General features: G+C 50.1%; 1 protein-coding gene across 4 annotated transcripts in view; it reads right to left on the reverse strand.

Moving 5' to 3' along the window:
- Positions 1-1,418: 1,418 nt before the first annotated feature.
- The window catches only part of CLSTN2 (calsyntenin 2), a 578,332-nt gene continuing 560,563 nt past the window's right edge, over positions 1,419-19,187 (reverse strand). Inside the window, exons 12-18 of one of the 4 annotated variants that reach the window (XM_032487468.1) lie at positions 16,697-16,914; positions 13,245-13,415; positions 12,614-12,759; positions 12,361-12,484; positions 11,398-11,582; positions 9,239-9,474; positions 1,419-5,469 (exon numbers count right to left, since the gene is read on the reverse strand). In XM_032487468.1, coding sequence (XP_032343359.1) covers positions 9,274-9,474; positions 11,398-11,582; positions 12,361-12,484; positions 12,614-12,759; positions 13,245-13,415; positions 16,697-16,914 — 1,045 coding nt within the window. In that variant the 3' untranslated portion in view covers positions 1,419-5,469; positions 9,239-9,273. Of the gene's footprint in view, positions 9,475-11,397; positions 11,583-12,360; positions 12,485-12,613; positions 12,760-13,244; positions 13,416-16,696; positions 16,915-19,187 lie in introns of all 4 variants that reach the window. The other 3 variants (XM_032487477.1, XM_032487479.1, XM_032487462.1) reach the window with 3 other exon arrangements.

A 19,187-nucleotide genomic window follows, 5' to 3' on the forward strand; every position in this document is an offset into this window, starting at 1 on the left:
TTTTTCAATCTCCTTTCAAGCCTGCCCAGCTCAGGCCACCAACAACCCGTTCCGGAAGCCACTGAGCTCAGGTGGATTGATCCATCACCACTGGTTCACTCAAGAACTGAAGTCACCTTCAAAGAGCTCTGACTTTGGAAGCTATTGATTTGCCTGCCTCTGTGGTCACATGACCAGACTCACCCATAGTCGGCTGACACCTGGATACAGCTCTCAACACAGAACAGTCCTCTGGCTTCCCAAGTGAGGGCTGCCCCTATTACTGTCCCTCCTACCCAGCCTCACCTCTTCCCTCTCCAACTCTGAGTCACCTTTCCCCTCAGTCTCTTCTCTTGCTTTTTAAGTGATCAGCCCTGGGTACCAGGTCTAGCTTCCTGACCTCCAAAAAGCTTCTGCTCTATTTCCACCACTTGAAATTGACTAGTGAAGGCGGGCATGACCTCTTCCGAACCTCACATGTCAGCATTCCCTCTGTAGCCGTGTAAGGGAGCTGGGCGTGGGGGGTGGGCTCCGGATCCTCGATTTCCCTGTCGACAAGGACCAATGCAGTTTTGTCTCTGGGGGTGGATGTGCACTTTATGTTCACATCTGTGGCCCCCAGGCATGAGTGGGACCCTCATCACAGTGCCGTTAAAGAACCCTTCCCAAGGGTCGGTGTTTCCTCATCCCCTTCACTGCCTTTTCCATCGGGGGCTGGTGCCTGTAGCTGAGACGTGTGGTCGATTCTCTGCTTCTGCAAATAGACACAATCTGTGGGCTCATTTCTCTGATAGCTGTTTCCTTTGGGGAAAAGAACCCTCCACATTTGTGTGTGCGCGTGTGTGTCCCATTTCTGTTCTGAAATGCTCAGGAAAAAGGGTCTGGGCAGAAGATAAAAGCGAACAGACATTAAAGCCGACGTGTTTCTGTTGCCTGTGATTAATACACACCGTCTGCATTTTTGCTCTTCTCACGTCTGTTGCCCTCTTTTCATTAGTCTGTTGGGAACTGAGCTTCATCTTGATGAATCTCCTCTGCACTGAATCTGATAAAAGAGACTGGAGAGCAGCACAGGGCTGGGGGTGCCAGCAGAGCGGGGCTCCCTCTTCTCAGCTGGGACGCTGCCTGTGACCTCTGCGGTGGAGCACATGGGCTCACCGATGCCCACCTGTGCCTGCTCCTGGCCTAGGGGCTCATTTTACTGGTTGTAGCTGGGAGAGGGTCCCTCTCCAAACAACCTCACTCTCTTCTTTTTCCACTGGGGGCAGCAAGAGTGTTGTCCTTCCTCTGCTGCACTTCCACTCCTCCTGCAGCTGGTTTTATAAAAGACCTCAACTTCTCCATTAAGAGAAAAGATAGAAGCTGTCTTCCTCCATTGGAGCATCCTAATTTTTCAACCCCCACGTGTTCATGGAGGTTAAGTGATCTCTGGTGTTCCATTTACTTCAGCATTTAGGGAGCGCGTGCTGTGGGCCAGGCGCTGTGCTGGACACCCAGGGTGCTGTGATAGGTGAGTTACTCTTCTTTGCTTCGGGAGGAGGCCTCTGACAGCACAGGAGGCAAGAGTTGGGGCCTAGCTTCACACAATGATGTTTTCCAGGGTCCTGGTCAGACACCCAGTCAGGGGCCTGGGAAGTGAGGGCTGTGGTCCTTTTCACTCAACTGCAAGTTCCCACGGAGTGGAACCCTGACTCTGGATATGTGTCACCCTGGTGGTCCAGAGGTACCAGCTCCTCCCTGCTCCTCAGAATGGGAGGAACTAGCCTGTGTTGGGACACGGTTCTCTTGTTTCTGACAAGCGTTAAGTGGTTGGTGTGTCCTGCCCAGTGACACACTGTGTCTCACCTGTGCCCAGGTTTCCCAGCTAGCACGCCCCCTTATGCACTCACTTTACACAGAGCTCCTCACCCTGAGTCCGTAACGTGTCCCTGTCCTGCTTGACTGGACACAGGTCCGGGCCTGTCAGCGAGAACGAAGCCCACCCTGTTTCCAGAACAAAGGCCTCTCCATCGCCTTTCTGCCATCCCATTCCTTGTCCTTTGGTCCCACAGAAGCCTTTGTGCTAAGTGACTAACCTTAGGGAAACACATAAAATTGCCTTAAGGTCTTGGGAGAGAAGTGCTTCAGAAGATAATTCACAAAGAGAGGCCAGGCTGTAAAGAAGAGCTCTTCTGGATCTAAGGGACTTGAAGAAACCTTGGCCTTACCCGCCGGGGTCTGTCCGGTTCTCCCCACTCTGTCTCCCCAGCACGCAGCTGGCCAGCCTTAGTTGTTCTTGTTAGTTGATTCTAATCTATTAGAGGTGAGTTATTCCCGATATGATCTCTGTGGTCTCAGGAGACTGCGTTTAATCAGAAGACCTTTTCCAAGCTGGGCTGGAGATACAGGTGTGTCCTGTAGGGCATTTGGGAGGACTCAGCCAGGAGAGGACCAGGATGTATCTGGTCAGGAGGCGACTGGAGTTTGTAGGAACTGAAAAGCAGGTGCTGGATCACCCAGGACATATTTCTGGGCTCCTTTCCAGCCCATTTCTCCTCTGTGCTTCCACCCCAAGGCCCAGCACCCCAGTCCTCTGACTCCCGGTCTCAGAAATCCTTATATGAGAACAGATTCTGTACCCCACAGCTAGGTGTAAATGATTGATAGGACACCAACTAGTTCCTTCCAAAGATTTGTAGACCTTCACAGAGTTTAAGCCATAGATCAAAAAGCAAAATCAATCTTGGACCTCAGGGATCAGGTTGATGGAGAAAAAGGGCACTGGTGGAGCCTGGCACCTTTGTGGGTCTTAGAAATTTGAGGGCCAAGACACTGTCTCTAGGGAGGCTGCAGGTTTGTTTCTGGTTTTGGTTTTCTACTTTCAGGAACATCCAGAGTGAGTTACTGCCCTTTCAAGAAAAGCCATTCATTCCCCATCCAATTAAGTGCCTGCATTGTGACGCTGCGGGCCCCATCCCATTACAAATGGAGCGATGCTGCAGTAACCTGGCAACGCCCTTAAATGACCTGGCTCTGCTCTCTCCCGTGCCCCAGGCGGCTCCACCGGCATAGAGGCTGTGTGGAGACCAGTCCTCCTGAAGCTGCAGGGCCACTGCTGCAGGTCAATTGCTTCCTCTTAAAATACAGCCATGGAAGAGGCTGCTCACTTTATAGGAGCCTGGAAGATGGCCTCCCAAAGGATGTGTGGCCTCACTCCAGCTTCTCCGGGGCTGTGTCTTTCTCCAGGATGATCCAGAACAGACCAGCAGGAAGTGGCTCATGCCCGAGAGAAGGAGTGGAATTGGGACTAGGACCAGGGTTCCCTGAAACCACTGCTTCAGGGAGTGTGGGTGGGAGCCTGGAGGGCCTGGGAGTTGGGTGGGGCAGTCTGCTTTTGTCCGCTCTCATCATGACACAATTATTTTTGATTATGTCTTGTTAACAGTCATCTCCTCCCAATGCCAGCTTAAATCCTGCTCCTCATCCTCTACATCAGCAGTTCTCAGACTCTGGACCCCGCCCAAAGTTCCTGGTTCAGCAGGTCATAGGTGGGGCCCGAGAATTTGCATTTCTCACTTGTCTCCAGGTGATGCGGCTGCTCTGGTCCAAGGACACTTGAGAAGCTGGGCTCCACAGGGTCGGGTGTGAACCTGCGGCAGGTCCTCCAGAGTCAGCCCTTCCTCCCTCTTCAGCTCCGACCCAGGGCCTCCCAGGGGTTCTTTTTACATCAGGCTGTCCTGTGGCTGTGGGCCTTGGCTCATGTTGGCCCCTGGACCTGGGTTACCCTTTCTAACTTCCGACGTCTGGCTGTCTGTTGTTTATAATTAAGAACTTGCTTTGGCTGGTTTCCACTGAATCTCAGCCATCCGCCATGTTATTTCTGCCCACTAGGCAGGGTGATGGGCTTCTATCTACAAGGGAACTGGGGTGGAATGAGAAACATGTAGAGAAGCATTGCCTGCTTCCCTAGAGATCTCTCCACGTGGCCTCAGAAATGTGTGGCAGGGCTCCCAGAATCACACCTACCACCTGACTTAGAGCAGAGAGCTGCCCAATGAAGTTATCCCCCCACTCCCAACCCCAGACTTCTGCCCCCACAGTCCTGACTGCTCATGGACAGCCTCCAACAGGGCAAAGGAAACATCCCAGCAGCTTGCAAGACCAGGAGATATTCACGGGCAGGGCCACGTCTCATCCATCCTCCCTCTCCTGTTCCTGGCACGAGGCCTGGTACACCACGGGCGCTGAGCAAGGGTTTGCTGCATTCCATGGAACAGAGCTGCAAACACAGAATCCCATCTGTTCACGAATGGCATACAGGGGGTGTCTGATTGCTTTCTGGGTCGCTGGTGGTGGTAACATTTTCTGTCTCTTTTTGTCTCTCCGGGAGAGCCAAGTTTGGCTTCTAACCCATAGCCCTTAGCAAGCCAACTCTTCTTTCCAGTTGGTGCCAAAGGAAAACTAGAGCCAGATCTATAAAGAAGGCGCAGAATGAATTTATAAAGTAAAGCAAATCAAAGCAGGGAAATGAAGGTGCTGGAGTAGACTTCAAAACTTTCACTACACATTTCCCTTGCCTACAGCTGGACAACAGAAAGTGGTTACATGAAAATTAAATTGTGCCCAGGGCTTTGGCTTGTCAGCCTCGATAAATGTCCGATGCAGATAGAGGATGGTGGAGTATCTATAGCCTACCAGAGCACATCGCAGGAGGCTTTCGGGATCCCCCAAAGGCCTCAGAATGATCTGACCTGAGAAGCATCTACTTTGCACCAAATTCTTTCAAAGGATTAGACCAGCTCCCTTACTTTTTTTTTTCTTGGTAAAATCGATTTGGTTAATTTAAATGAGGGAATGGTTAAAAAGAAAGTCCTCTTCTTCCTCTGGCTAACATTGAATCGCATGGCCAAGGAGATTGCTAATTTTGAAGTATGCGGGGTCGGGCTTTCTACTGATTACGTTGCTATCGATTCAAACAGTCACAAGTCTTTATGATCATTTTTAGAGCAGCGGCACGAGCAGGACTGAATGGAAATCAGTCTGAGATAATGAACGTTCCTGCTTAGAAATCATTACGGGCTGAGGTATTGGGGGCCAGTGTGAGCCCTGGGAGCTGGCCCTCAGCTCAGTGGCGTTTGTGCTCAGTGATCAGCCAGTTCCTCGACCCAAGGCTTTTAGCTCTTGAAGAATGCTTGCCTGCATTTGAGTCAATTCAGCAAGGGACAAAGATTTTGGGGGGTTTTGTTTCTGTTTTCCACTTTGAACATAGATTTTTAAAACAGTTTAATTAAGCACTGTGGAGTTGTTTGCTGTTCATTTGGGAGGCAAAGACCACTGGGTTGTGGATGAGCGGGCCTACGGTAGTAATCTGCTTTCCCTTGTCAGATAGAAGGCTGCTTTCCACGCATGCATGGTTGAGAGGTGCAAACTGTAGCCCACAGGCCAGCTCTGGTCGGCTGCTAGTTTTTGTAAGTCCTGTGGGCTCAGAAAGGTTTCTCTGTTTTTAAATGCCTGAAAATAAAAATCAGAAGAATAATAACATTTTGTGACATGTGACAATAATCTGAATTTGAATTGCCTGCTTTTTTTAAGTGGTCATGAATAAAGTTTTGAGGGGATGCAGCCATACCCATTTATTTAAGTATATTGTCTGCGGCTGGTTTCATGCTGCAGTGGTCAAGTCAAATACTTGCAAGAGACCACGTGGTCTGCAAAGGCCCTCTGCAGGTGAAGTTTGCCAGTCCCTGAGCCCTGCCATATGTGTAGGAATGGAGGACGCTGCCTTCCCTCCAGGAGCCCTCTCCCTGCAGAGTCCGGGGCCACCGGGCACAGCCCTTGCTACATGCAAAGAAGTGTGGGCTAAGCCCTGCTTGATAGGATGATTGCTTACGTTCAAGAAAGAGCTAGTGAAATCAGAACCCACTGACATCACATTTTTGGTAACTAGATGAATTGGGGCGTTGCTCAGATTTATAGCATTTGATTAAGCCTACAAGAATACACTTGTAGTATTTCTTTAAGACAGATAACCAACTAGCTGATTGCTTTCCTCCACTAGGGCAACTCATTCTGTCCTGATCTTCTCCATCTCCTCCTCCTCTTTCTCTTCCTCCCGGTCACCTGAGTCATGTGAGAGATTTCAGCCTATCTATTTCAGCCTGCAGAGAGCAGGATCTGGTCATCCACTTGGCAAGATAAGCAATGGTCTGGCCTGCGGCCAAACCGATCAGCTGTGCCTCCCGGGTACAAATCTGCATCTGCTGCTGCTGCTGTCTAGGTGAGAGACCACTGGGTATCTGGCCATGTGGGGAATTTTGGTTCCCAGATACCAGCAGATGGAGCCTGGAAAACATTGGGCTGATTAATGACGTTTTTCACCTGTGGTTAGAATCCCCGCTAGAGAGCAAGTGACATTACTCACTGCTCACCTGGAGGCTCCCCCAAAGCTTCTGCTACTTGTGCATCACCGCCCCTTCTTGTTCTCACCCACAGTGATGAGGAGGCTGTTGGAACACTCTACGTGCCCACTGACCCAGCAGCAACATTTCAAGTGCTTCGTCCTCGGGGCTGGCATGCAGAGTGACCACCCTGGCAGGAGCTGATGGGGAGGGCTCTGACTTGACTCCGTTGTCTCTCTATGTATGAGTCCAGTCACAAATGAGGCAACTCTGCTGTCCTGGCCACATGCCACTGCCACCTGCTCCCTACCCCCTCCAAACCCCCACAACATAAAATGATTTCACATGCCCCAAACAGCTCACTCAGCCGTGACTGTGATGCAGCCGTCGGAGGCAGCAGAGGGCTCGAGGACCACTTCCCATGCCCAGCCAAACCGAAAGAAAGACCTAGCAGAAGAAAAATCTCTCATGCATACCAGACTTAAATATTTTAAATCAAAATCCAACTCAAAAAGAATTGGCTTTTAAACATATAAAGAAAATATTCATTTTACTGCCATAATTTTGGGAGAATTCTGGATTTTGATTTAAAATATTTAAGTCAGTCTAAATGACTGAAGAATCTCTTTTTATTTAACTAAGGGGATTGTGAGGACTAAAAATTCAAGATTTTCTCCTTGTAAATGTGCAGACACAGCCTGAGAGAAAAGAGCTATTTGATTGGGAAAATTCACAGAAGTGTCTATTTCCATTCAATGGATATGAAACCCCAAACTTCAGCTGGTGTTTTTTCTTAAGAAGGGGAAAGTAAGAGCATGGGTTGGGATTGTGAACAGATCCCCTTTCTTCCTGTGACCTCTCCTCTCTCTCCCTCTGCATCTGTCTCTTGTATAATTTCTATGCCTGATCGTTTCTCCTCGGCAACTAGCAAGTCCCCTTGCCCACAGCTGCTGGTAGAGCGCTTAGCACATAGTAGGTCTTCAGCAATACCTGTGAGCTGCATGAATAGGAAAGTAGGTAGATTCAGGCTGGTGGGCCCTGGGCCAGGAGTGGATGGTGGGGAGTCTGGTCTTGTCTATACCTTGGAATGACTCTGATCAAGATGTTGAATCTTTAGCCTCAGTTGACTCATCATAACAGTAGATGTCCCAGCTACCTCACGGGATTATTGTGAGGCTCAAAGGAACGAATGGGGCAAATAACACTTCAGGTGATGGAAAAAGCTGCACAAGGTGGTCTCCTCGAATCAGAAGGCTGCAAAGGCCTGTCGTGGATGCTCATTTGGTGGAGATCAGACCAGAGGACATTGACAGCAGTCCCCCTGCTTAAAGTCTCACTGATTCAGTGACTCACGGAGTAGAATGAACTGATTCTGAACTTTCTTTTGAATCTGAATGCCTGGGACCAGCTCTGTGCCTGTGTGGAGCCAGTGTGGGAGGGGCTCGGACAGACCATACATCCTGAGGACAAAGCCCAAGACATTCGAAACAAAGATGTTCTTGGCGCCTCATGGGAGCCCTATAGTGGCCCTAATTCTTGCCTGCTATTCTCTTGACCACAAAAGACCACAGACCAGTTACCATAGCAACAATTCTCCTCCCGAAGTATCCATGTTAAGATGGAGACGGAAAAGATTTCCTTACTAAAAAAGAAGAAAGGAAGGAAAGAAGGAAGGAAGGAAGGAAAGAAGGAAGGAAGGAAGAAACTAGGTTTTTGGATATATTTACCCTCCACTCAAAGCATTGCTCCTTTTATGAGAAGAGGAAGCTGTTATGGCAAATATGCTTCTAATGTCTAGCAGTTAAATCTCCAAACTCATTATCTTAGACTCGTCGAAGTTCACACTTATTTCGATACATCCAAGAGGAATGTATCTTCTCAAGAAGCAAAACTGTGAAATGGGGGATGAAAGACCCAGCCTTGTCAGCCCCGGAACCGCCCTCTGGTCCTGGGGACACCCAGCCATCCCTGTCACCCAGTCTGCAGTCTGCCACGGAGCCTGGCCGTGTCATGCCATCAGCCTCTCCTTCTGATCCCTGGCTGTCAGTTTGTCAGGGCTACGGCCCTGGGCAGCGTCTGTGTGGAGTGCTTCCTGGCCCCCGTGGTGTCATGGGGTGGGAGCCCCCAGCAGGGCAGCCACACGGGTCTCAGCCGCTGCCAGGAAGGCAGGTTCTCAGAGAGCTTTGGCCAGAACCAGGCCCTGCTGTAGCCAAGGACCTAGTCTTGGTTTTGGACTTTTCATATAAGCTTCTGTGGCCTCAGAAAGACAAAGGGAAAGGCTCTCCAAGATGGGAGAGTGCGTGCGTGAGTGTGTGTGCGTGCGTGCATATGTGCGTGTGTGTGTGTGTGTGTGTAGCCCACGTGAACCTTCCCCTGTAAACAGGTCTGCCTTGGTAAGGTCATTCTTTTGAAGTGCTGAGGATGTGGACCTGCGTGTGTGGAGTCTGACCACCCTGCCTGTAGGAAGCAGCCTGGAGAGCCAGGTAAGGAGGACCTGGCGGTCTGTGGGGAGAGGTGACTGAGTCAGGTGCACACACAGTGGGTTGGAACCTAAGGGCCTGGGAATGTGGAGCCTGGGCAGGCGAGCGACAGAAAGGCTGACCTTCTCCCCCGCAGGGAAGAGCGAAGGCAGAACTCCACAGATCTGCTGCCACGATGCTGGGTGAGCCCAGGGCAGGAGAAGTGGGGGCTACAGGACGAAGTCCACCCTGAAGTCCCCACCGATGCTGCCGCTGGGCTTCTTGGAACCACCCCAGGGCTGGGACACGGGGTATGCCCACGGCATTAAGGGTGGGCCCCAGGACACTGGGGAGGGCCTGCCCAGACCTGTCACAGAAATCAGAGGCGATTATGTGATAGACAGACATCGGGGTGGGGCTTACAAAAGGGACAGGTGGGTGGGCGCAGACGCCGGGCACTAGTAGGGGAGGGTGGAGTCGTCCCACTCCAGCTGGGCTTGCCTGGCTCCGCTCTGCCCGCGTCTGCCCCTGCCCACCCCTTCCTCCTCCTCCTCCTCGTCGCTGTCGTCAGAGTCGCTGCTACCGGAGCTCACGTCTTCCTCTACTTCCTCCTCCTCCTCCTCAGTCTCCTCGTCCCCACGCCCTGGGGCTCCGTGTTTCTGGATGTCAGGGAGAGAAGGGGGGCGTTCATCAGGGGCCAAGCAGGGGCCACTTGGGAGTTTATGCTTCTCCCCCATGAAGGAAACATTTAGGGCCCCGGGGAACTCCTTCCCTTAATGCTAAGCCCTTGGGCCGGGAGATGGGCTTTCTGGAAGAGAAGTCCTCCAGTGAGAGACAAATCAGAGGGCTAAGGACAGAGAAAAGAAATAGCAAATTCCAAGACACGAACTTAAGGCAAATTGCTGTGTTTTAAATACTGGATATTGAAGCCATCCCCATCCATCATCCAGTGGGCCTCTCAGGCCAAGGCTTTGTTCTCTGGCATTTCTGGAACCTGTCTATATGGCACTTTCCAAGCCTTAAGTGAGTTGCTTCTCAGTGAGGGAAAAGGCATTTAAGCTTGTCCCCTTTTCCAGGGGGAGAATGACATCTTTGGGGAGCAGAAGGTCTTCTCAGCCAAGACTCAGGTGTGCTGCCCCTCAGATTATTCCTTTGGGAAGCACACAGTTCATTGTCCTCATTTTGCATACCTGTTCCTCACCCCCGACTTATGTCCTTAAACTCTTCTTCACGCTTTTCCAGTCCCTTCCCCTCACGCCAGCTTTCTGATGATTCCGGCCAAATCGTATTTCTGGATTTATGTTTTGAGTCGATGAATCAGCCATAAAAGATGTGTGCCCACGCTTGGCTGCGTGCCCTCTGTGGAGTGTTTTCTCTTCTACCTTTGCCTCCCCCAAATCCTACCCATTCTTCAAGGCCTCCCTTAGGTAACAAGAAATCTTCCCCAGACACTCAAGCCCCAAAGGCTCTCCCTGCTCCTGCTTCCCTGACCTCTGGCATCACCAGGTGAGCCCTCAGTAGGCACACTCTGGCCAGGTACACAGACCGCTCCAAGCACCACAATCTTGCTTCCCACACCCAAGGCTCAGCAGTTTGAGGGTGGAAATTCTGGAGTCCCCACAGTGGTGTGCTCAGCACTATACCTACAGCAGAGGGTGGGAGGAACTGAGATGCCTCCACACGCTGGCTCTGAAATGGGAGCATGGGGCCAGGTGAGGGCTGGGGATTGGCTGGGATAATCTTCTTGTCATTCCTCAGTGGCGCCTCCTGCTGGCCAATGTCCCTTTGCTTTCCTGGTCCTGCCCCTACTTACCCCAGCACCCATGGGCGGACCAAAGGGCAAGATGGAAGTGGCTTTCTTGATATTTGTATGTCCAGATCAGGGGTCTTGGACACTCATGGGTGGATCTGGGCGGCTGGTGGCTAACTGGGAAGATAAGAACTTTGGAATCAGACAGCCATGAGTTTGGATATCGGTGCTGCCACTACCAGCTACATAAGTTTGAACACGTTACTTTCCCTCTCTGAGCTGGCCCTGCCTTGGTACATGAGGGTGGTGACTCCCACTTCACAGGTTGCTGAGAAGATCAAATGAGGTGGTGTATACTGAGCATCCTGGGCGGCCTGGCATAATGGGGGCTCAAGAAATGGCACGTGTTACTTCTGTATTTTTGTATTAACCTATCCTGAGCCTTTAAGTGAGCTCCGCAGGCAGACGGAGCAAAGCCATCTCATTTATACTGTTAGTTAATCAAAAATTCAATAGCGAGTCCCTAAGTGTGAGTCAGCTCTGAGCTAAATCCAACGGGGGAGGCAAGGGACAGACACCACATGGCTGCTTGACTTAAGAAATGTTTGGTTCTGTTTGTTGGGTGAGAGCAATTCACACATTTTTAATCTGTGAATGCAGTTGGTGGGAAAGAATGATCCATTCAGGTTGAGAGGGCTAGAGGAGCCCAGGGGAGGGAGGGAAGGAGCGGTGGGGCTGGGCTAGCTGGGCAGGGCTTCCGGCACAGGAAGGATGGAGCCAAGTGGAGGAGAGGCATCCCGTGTCAAGCTCCCAGCCCCTGCGGGAGGATCACCTCCATGGGGTTGACTGTGATAGTGAGCGCAGAGTCGTCCCAATCCATCTCGGCTTCCTTGGCAGCCTCAGCCTCCTGGGTGAAGTGCTGGTGGGCGATCCGGACCCGGTACACGCCCATGGCCACGACAAACACTAGCATGCACACGGAGATGATGATGACCACTGTGGCGATGCTTGGGACTACTGGAACGAGAAAGGAATTCACATGATGTGGTGAGCAAAGGACTCGCTCACTTGGGATGGAGCATGCATGAAACATCCACGTGTAGGTTAACATCTGCCCTGCACTTCCCAGCTGGAGAACTCTGGGTCAGCGCCTTCCTCTGTCGGGGCTCCACTCTTGTCACCTATATAATAGACTTAATCGTTCCTATCCCATGGGTAGTTGTGAGTAAATGAAATCATCTATGTGAATTTCCCCAAAGGCACATAGTAGGTGCTCAATAAATGCACAATTTTTATCTCTTGCTTTTTTCATCAAAGTATGAAAAGCTTTGCCCCTCTCACTCCCCCCTCCACAAGAGTTCCCTCCACTCCTCCGAGAACCAGGAACTGTGAAGTCCAGTCAGGACAGACAGAAGTGCCCGCCAGACGGTAAGACAACATGGCAAGTGCTGGAACAGAAGTAAAGGTAGGAGGCTGCCATACGGTGCATATGAGTGTGTGAGCATCTGTGAGGGGTTCGGCTCCGTACAGCATGGAGCTTTGAGTCGGGCCTAAAACGACTTGCAAAATTTTACCCCAGCCCTTTGTACGACCATCTGTTATTATGTACTGCCTGTAACTTCCCATGGACTTGACTGGCTCCCTCCCTAGGCTGTGATTGCCTCAGAGCCAGGCTTGCCTGGCACCTCCCTCAGTCCTGGGCCCCTATGGCTCCTGCACCCTAATTGTTTAGTGGATGGTCTTGAGTCACAGTGACCATCTGACGTCCTGAGGTCCCTCCTTCCAGGTGACCTACCTGAACTACGCTGGATGCTACTCTGGGATTCAGGGTGGTGGACCGACTGGAGGAAGGGTGGCTGCACGATAAGGTGGCTGACGTGTTCCTTGTCTGAGACTCTGACCTCATGGAGGACGCCAACCTGGGAAGAGCAGGGAGAGGTGCCGTTGACCGGGAGCGGCAGGGGGACCCGTGGCGGCAATCCTCCTGCATAAATGAGGGAAGGAATGGGTGAGCCGGGGCTTCCCTTGCAACCTCAGGGCTCACTCACCTCCACGTTGAACTCATTGCTGGTGTAGCGCCCGTTGAGTTCCGAGCACTTGATCCTGAACCGCCGGGCCTCGAGGGCAGCCGGACGCCAGTTGCGGTAGCGGATGTGATGCAGCACCTGCTCATAGCGGCTCATGGAGCCCACACCTGTGCCAAGAGACCACACCTGCCATAAGAAGGCAGAAGAGGAGGAGGGGAAACAGGCTGCTGGGGCTTGTGGGTCTCCTGAATTCGGCCAGGGCGAGAGCTCAAGGTGTTTAGACAATACGCCGAGGCAGAAGTCCTAAGGAGCCAGTTAAACTGATGCACAGAATTTTCACATAGATTGAGCTCTGACCAGGATGTTTGGCCTCAATCTGCCAAATGTTTCTGTAGTACTAGCTGAGATCAAACATAAGAGCAGGCATCCACTTTGTTTCTACAGACGATTTGCCCAGGAGTGGAACAGAAGCCAAGTCCTCAGGATGCAGGAACAGCTCACCAAAAGAGGGGCTAGAGGCCCATGCTTCGAGGTCAACGGTTCCCTCCTGACCCACCTCCATGGGAGATGGGGCTGCCGTCACACTCCTGATGCCCTGGGTGCGACCACAACGAGAGAGGACCACCGGGTGGAGGGCTGAGCACGGCCTTACCATAGATGGAGTAGCCCGCGGTGGAGTTGGTGGCGTCCAGGTGTCGCTGGTGGAGCTCACTGTGGTTGAGCTCCAGGCACTCCTGTCTTGGGTCCAAGTCCCCTCCCAGCACTAAAATGTCACAGAAATCTAAGTTGTGAAGCATTTCTTCTAAAACTGCTGATCTGGGGGCTGCGGGAAGACAGACACGTGGGAAACGCAGGCGTGAGGACAGCTCAGACGGTGGCCCTGGTCCATCCTCCTCCTCCTGTGTGATTGCACCCCAGGCTCAGGGGGAGTCAGGAGAAGAGGCTGTGCGACCCCAAATATCACCTCCACTGCTGGGATGGGTGTGCAGGCATGGGCGGCATGGTTTGTGTGAAGAACGTGAACAGAGTGGTCAGAAGATGTAAATCTGAATACCAGCGCTGCTATGAGAAGCCATATAGTATTCGAGACGCTCCCTACCCATCGATTCCCTCATCCAGACAGAGGTCAAGGGTATTGGGAGGATGGAAAACAGGCCCGTTAACAGGTGCTCAACAAGCAATAGCTCTCATTTGGGACCAGAAATGAGCGCCCCACCCACCAGGCTCTCCTAGCTTTCCCCAGGTCGGAGTGGTCTGTGCATCTGTCGCCCGAGCAGACCCTGAGCTTCTCAAGGGCAGAAGTGCCCTTTTAATGACCGACTCCTCAGTATCTGACCCAGGGGCTGGCCTGGAGCAGTATCACTCCACATTGCTCAAGCGGAGCTGCATAGTTGACATAATTAAAGAATTATGTAAATTCGTTGGTCTAGTTGGCAAGCTGTTGGTTAGTCTAGCTGTCCTTGCCTAATATAATGACCCCAAATTTCCCAAAGGAATATCTGAGTATTTGAATGCTGGCCAGATTGGCAGTCCTAAATTAAAATCCTACCTTAAAATAAAAATGACTGGTGTTTATGGGGTCCTTGTGATGTGCCAGGCACACAGCAACTGAAACCCTAACAGACAGATACCACAGAGGGTGCTATCATTACTCCGTTTTACTGATGGGGGAGTGGAAGGTCCGAGGGGTGGGGTGGGTTGCCGAGGGTTACGCAGACAGCAGCGGAGGACCTGGGACAGCAACCATGACTTTCTGATTCCACAGTGTGTGAAATCTCAACCTTTGGGCCAGTGGTCTTCAAACGGATCTTCCAGCCCTTTATTAAAACATTTGTGAACTGAGATCATAGACATAAGTATATTTATTTATAGAGTGGACGGGTGTATTTTGTGCATAACAAAACATTTATGAAAGCAGAAATTTAAAAAGGATTGACAAAAGATGAGAGCCCTTTTAAATAATTATTTCGTTCAAGTTTTTAGTGATACCAAAAATATTTTTTGCTCTCACTAGAGATAGGTTGTGATAAATAATTTTGTGTGCTTAATTTTTAAAAGCTTGCCAATGTCAATGGCTTTGTGCATTATTGGCAAAATCTGAGAGCACATTAGTATACACTGAACCAGATCTGTCATTAATAATGGTGTATTCAAATGGCCTGGTAGTTTCTGAGTTTTTCGGAGTCATATTCTTGTCAAGTCAGGTTGGGTCATCCTTGCTCCCATGTCCCGAAGTGGCTGACTGATTACTCACACAGGGACAGGGCATGTCAACCCTACCATTTTCCCCTTATTCTCTCTTGCTTACGTCATGGGCAATGTCTTCTACCTGCAGTTTCCCTGATTCCCACTGGGCTGAGGGGGCTGTACCGGGCTCAGGGACACAGAGGCAAATCCACCATAGCTGAGCCCTGGAGAAGCTCCTGGTCTGGTTTAATAAGCAGATAATCACCACCGAGGGCCAGCCAGTGTGTGTTACAGGGAGCGCTGGTGTGGTTGGAGGTATACAGTACCAGTCTGGGGCCAGGGGGACTGGGGGACAATTCCTTCTGGAGGAATTGTTGAAAGTAGATTTCTGTCAGCAATAATGGGGAACGAGATGGAGAGGGACCTTCCTGGCAGAGGGTAGAGCGTGAGCAAGGGTGTAAACTAACACAGAAGTGTGAGGGAGAGAGGGGTCTGCACGTCATTGGTACTGAAACAGCCCAAAGAGTGAATCAATGGGGGGAGGGCAGAAGATGATGCTGGAGAGGGTCCCTGGTGCCAAAAGCCATCAGCCTGCTTGTTGAAGTTCAGAATAATCTTCACGCATCATGATGATGATTCTAACAACGATAAGAGTAAAAATTTAAAAATACCGATAATAGCTCTGGACCCTTGGCTGTGTACATGCACCTCTCACAAACAGAAGGTGACATATGAACCCAGATAATTGCTTATCCCTGAGTTGCCTGTATGCTGATGTCTGCCCTCACAAATCCAGACGCTCTCAGCTCTGGCCTCAATCTCCGCAGTTAGAGGCCCTTCCTTTTTCTGTCTGACTTTAGCCACAAATGCGGGAAAGAGGGACAATGACACGACCTAGTGCACTTTGGAGTGTGACTGGGAGACCTCCCTGCCCGGACAGGTGCAACAACACCGCCTTGCCGGGCACCCCAGTCGCTGGGGACCAGCGTGGTTCAAGGCAGTGGGTGATTAGGATTATTACAGAAGCAGCCTGCAGGGACTCAGGCCCCTGGGCATAGCACATCATTAGCAGCTGCTTTTGGAGGCAGAGAGAGAGAGTGAATGTATTGGTTTAGAGGAGGCAGCAAAGGACAGTTCTCAAACTGGTATTCTGCCATGGATTTGGGCCCCAGGTTTGACCACCCTCCTTCTTTAGCCTTCCGTCCCTCTCCCCCAGGCCAGCTGAATATCCTGTAGCTTTCAGTGTGACTGTATTTCTTCCTGGCAGATAATTCGAATTACTTTTACTGAACAGCCCTCTCCCCAGTCAAACTGTTGGAAAGAACAACTGTCAAGTTTCCTGAGAGTTGAGGGTAACATTATCGCATGAGACTTTTACAATGTGTATATTGAGACGCAGCTGTATTTTTTCCCTAGTGCTTCTGTAGCTTTTCTTCTGATTATCCAGATAATGCATGCTCACTCTAGAACATATTGCAGTTGTACAAAAGTGAAGGGGAGCAGAAACAAATTGGCTCCTTCCCTGCTCCTCAAAGAATATCACTGTTAGCATTAAGTATGTTTACTTCCTGGCATTTTTCTATGTTTTTTTTTTTTTCTTTCCAGAATTGAGATCACTCTTCGTGGAGATACTCTGTAATTTGCTTTTCGTTTTTTTTTTTTTTTCTAACTTACCATTTAGCATAAGTGCCTTCGCTCCAAGATCGTCTCTTTTACATGGGCGTACTGCCGTTTGCTAAGCCACTCGCTCCCTTCTATTATACATCTGCCTTGTTTGCAGGAGTTTTTGTTCTGCCATTATAAATTACCCTGCTATGGTGAACGAGACTGTTATCCTGAAGTGTGATGTGTCAAGAATCATACTTTATGGAGAAACTTAAGGCCCTCCCTGCCGCCCCGCTCAGCAGGCACCTGTACCTGTGGTCTTCAAGTCACCTGGGGCCTCGGCTTTGGCGATGGTGCTCACGATCTTGATGTCGGGGAAGAGGATCACCCCTCTGGCGCTTTCAAACTGGGCAGCAGGCCTCCAGAAGCGGTCCGTGCCACGGAGGGTGATCTGGGGCTCGATGGCCTGCAGCACCATCACGTAGGCATCCACGTCGGGGATGCTGATGCACACGTCTTCTCCAAAGCACCTGGGAAAACAGCAGTCACTGAAGAGCAAACCCTGGAATCATCCGTCATCCAGCTGTGGACAAGGAACATCCAGCCGCCTCTAGTCCTCAATGAGACATCCTGGCTGCCCAGGAGTCTCTGAGGATGTCAACAGACATTCAAATTTAAAGCCATGCTGTAGTATAACTACTAGTAATCTAGGGACTTAAAAAGATTGGCTTCTGGGAGAAGTAGGAATTTTCTATACTAGCAACACTAACCATTAAATCTTTCATTATCCTATAACAGAGTCATCAATGGCCATGTTAATTAGACAGCCACTGCTTGCTATGTGCATAATGATTTGGTAAACAAATTGTTGTCTCACCGGTGAGTTACAGCCATCTGACTCAGTGAGACCCAGGGCTAAACTCTCCTGCCGCAGCAGAGTGTGTGTTCTCTCTCTGTGATGGTGTCACCCAAGTGCACCTGTGCCAGGTTTGCCAGTGGACTGCTACTGTGATCACGCTCTTTTTTCCTCATACACTGCCACAAAAGTATCTGGGAGGCAGAATGGTGTGACAACAAGAGCAAAGGCCTGGGAAGTTAGACAGACTAGGGTCCACGCCTGGCTCTGCCACTCCTGGACTGGGAGGCTCTGGGCACAGTGCTTGACTCCTGTGAAACTCAGTCTCTTCATCTATACCGTGGGGATGACCATAGTTAATTACCTTATAATAGAAAGGCTTAAACACAGATGACACACAGAAAAGAAGTTGCTCCAGGGCCTGCATCTCAGTTCAAACTCAGTGAGTGTTGACAAGTCTGATGCTTTCCTCAGACCTCATCAGGCATGTGTATCACTGGAACGCTCTGCTGGTCATTTAGACCGAAGACCAAGGCTACAATGGAGAGCCCTAGGGTCTAGATGGATGCTCTGGGAATGATGGGTGTACTCCAGCTTGTGGCAGCCATCAACTTGCATCCCTTGGCAAAGTCCCTGGAGGAAGGGTAGGCTGTGGGGACTCCACACCAAGCCACTCCGTCCTCTTCTCCAGGCTTGGTGAGGTGTGGAAGTAGTGGTAAGCTCCTGCTCCCAGCTTCCTTTGGCCTTTACGGCACCAGCCTCACCATTTATAGAGGACAGCCCTCCCCTTCCTAGTTTATGGACACCTGGTCCCCAAGCTGGAGGCTGGTCAGTCTGGAGACTCAGTCTGGTCCCTCTTCTTCACTGCAGTATGGAGCTGAGCTGGAAGTGTCTCCTCTCTACTGCAGGCTCCCAGGGGTGGTCTTTAGTGTGGAGGTGGGAGCACTTTCTGCATCACTAGAGGTACTGAATATAATTGCTATCTGTGGGTTTTATCCTGGCATCTGTCCCAGGCCCCAGCAACATGGCAGTCAGCAGACCCACCTTTCCTGTCCTTGTTCCTGTCTTTCTGGGTCCTTTTTCTGGCTCCAGGTGCCAGTGACTCCCTTTCTGCTTCTCAGGAATTTTTCTGGGGACCCCTTCCTAGCAGCCATCCCAGGCAGATGTTTGGCTGAGAAACTATTTGATAGGCCAATAAAGGAGTTATCAAAAGGTCGCAGTGATTGTCTGATCTCTTTAATTTAACCCTGATCCTTGGAGACTATCCATGCCCTCCCTTTCTCTTGCATACTCATAGTATTTAGGAGCTCTATCAATGTTCGGTTGGTTAATTTAATTTAATTAATAAACATTTGCTAAGTTTGATACTATATGTAGAAAACCTTAAAGATGCTACCAAAACACTATTAGAACTAATAAATGAGTTCAGTAAATTTTGGGATACAAAATTAATATACAGAAATCTGTTGAATTTTTATACACTGATAACAAATTATCAGAAAGAGAAATTAAGAAAACCCATTTACAATTGCATCAAAAAGAATAAATTACCTAGGAATGAATCTAATCAAGGAGGTAGAAGACCTGTACTTGGAAAACTATGAGACATTGATGAAAGAAATTAAAGACATTACAAACAAACGGAAAGATATATCATGTTAATGGATTGGAAGATTAATATTGTTAAAATGACCATAGTACTGAAGGCAATCTATAGATTCAATGCAATCCCCACCAAAATGCCAATGGCATTTTTCACTGAACTAGAATAAATCTGAAATTTGTATGGAACCATAAAAGTCCTCAAATAGCCAAAACAATCTTGAGAAAAATCAAAGCTGAAGGTACCATACTCCTTGACTTGAGCCTATGCTACAAAGCTAGAGTAATCCAAACAGTATGGTACTGGCACAAAAACAGACACATAGATTAGTGGAACAGAATAGA

The sequence above is a fragment of the Camelus ferus genome, chromosome 1, assembly GCF_009834535.1.
Source record: "Camelus ferus isolate YT-003-E chromosome 1, BCGSAC_Cfer_1.0, whole genome shotgun sequence".
Taxonomy (NCBI): domain Eukaryota; kingdom Metazoa; phylum Chordata; class Mammalia; order Artiodactyla; family Camelidae; genus Camelus; species Camelus ferus.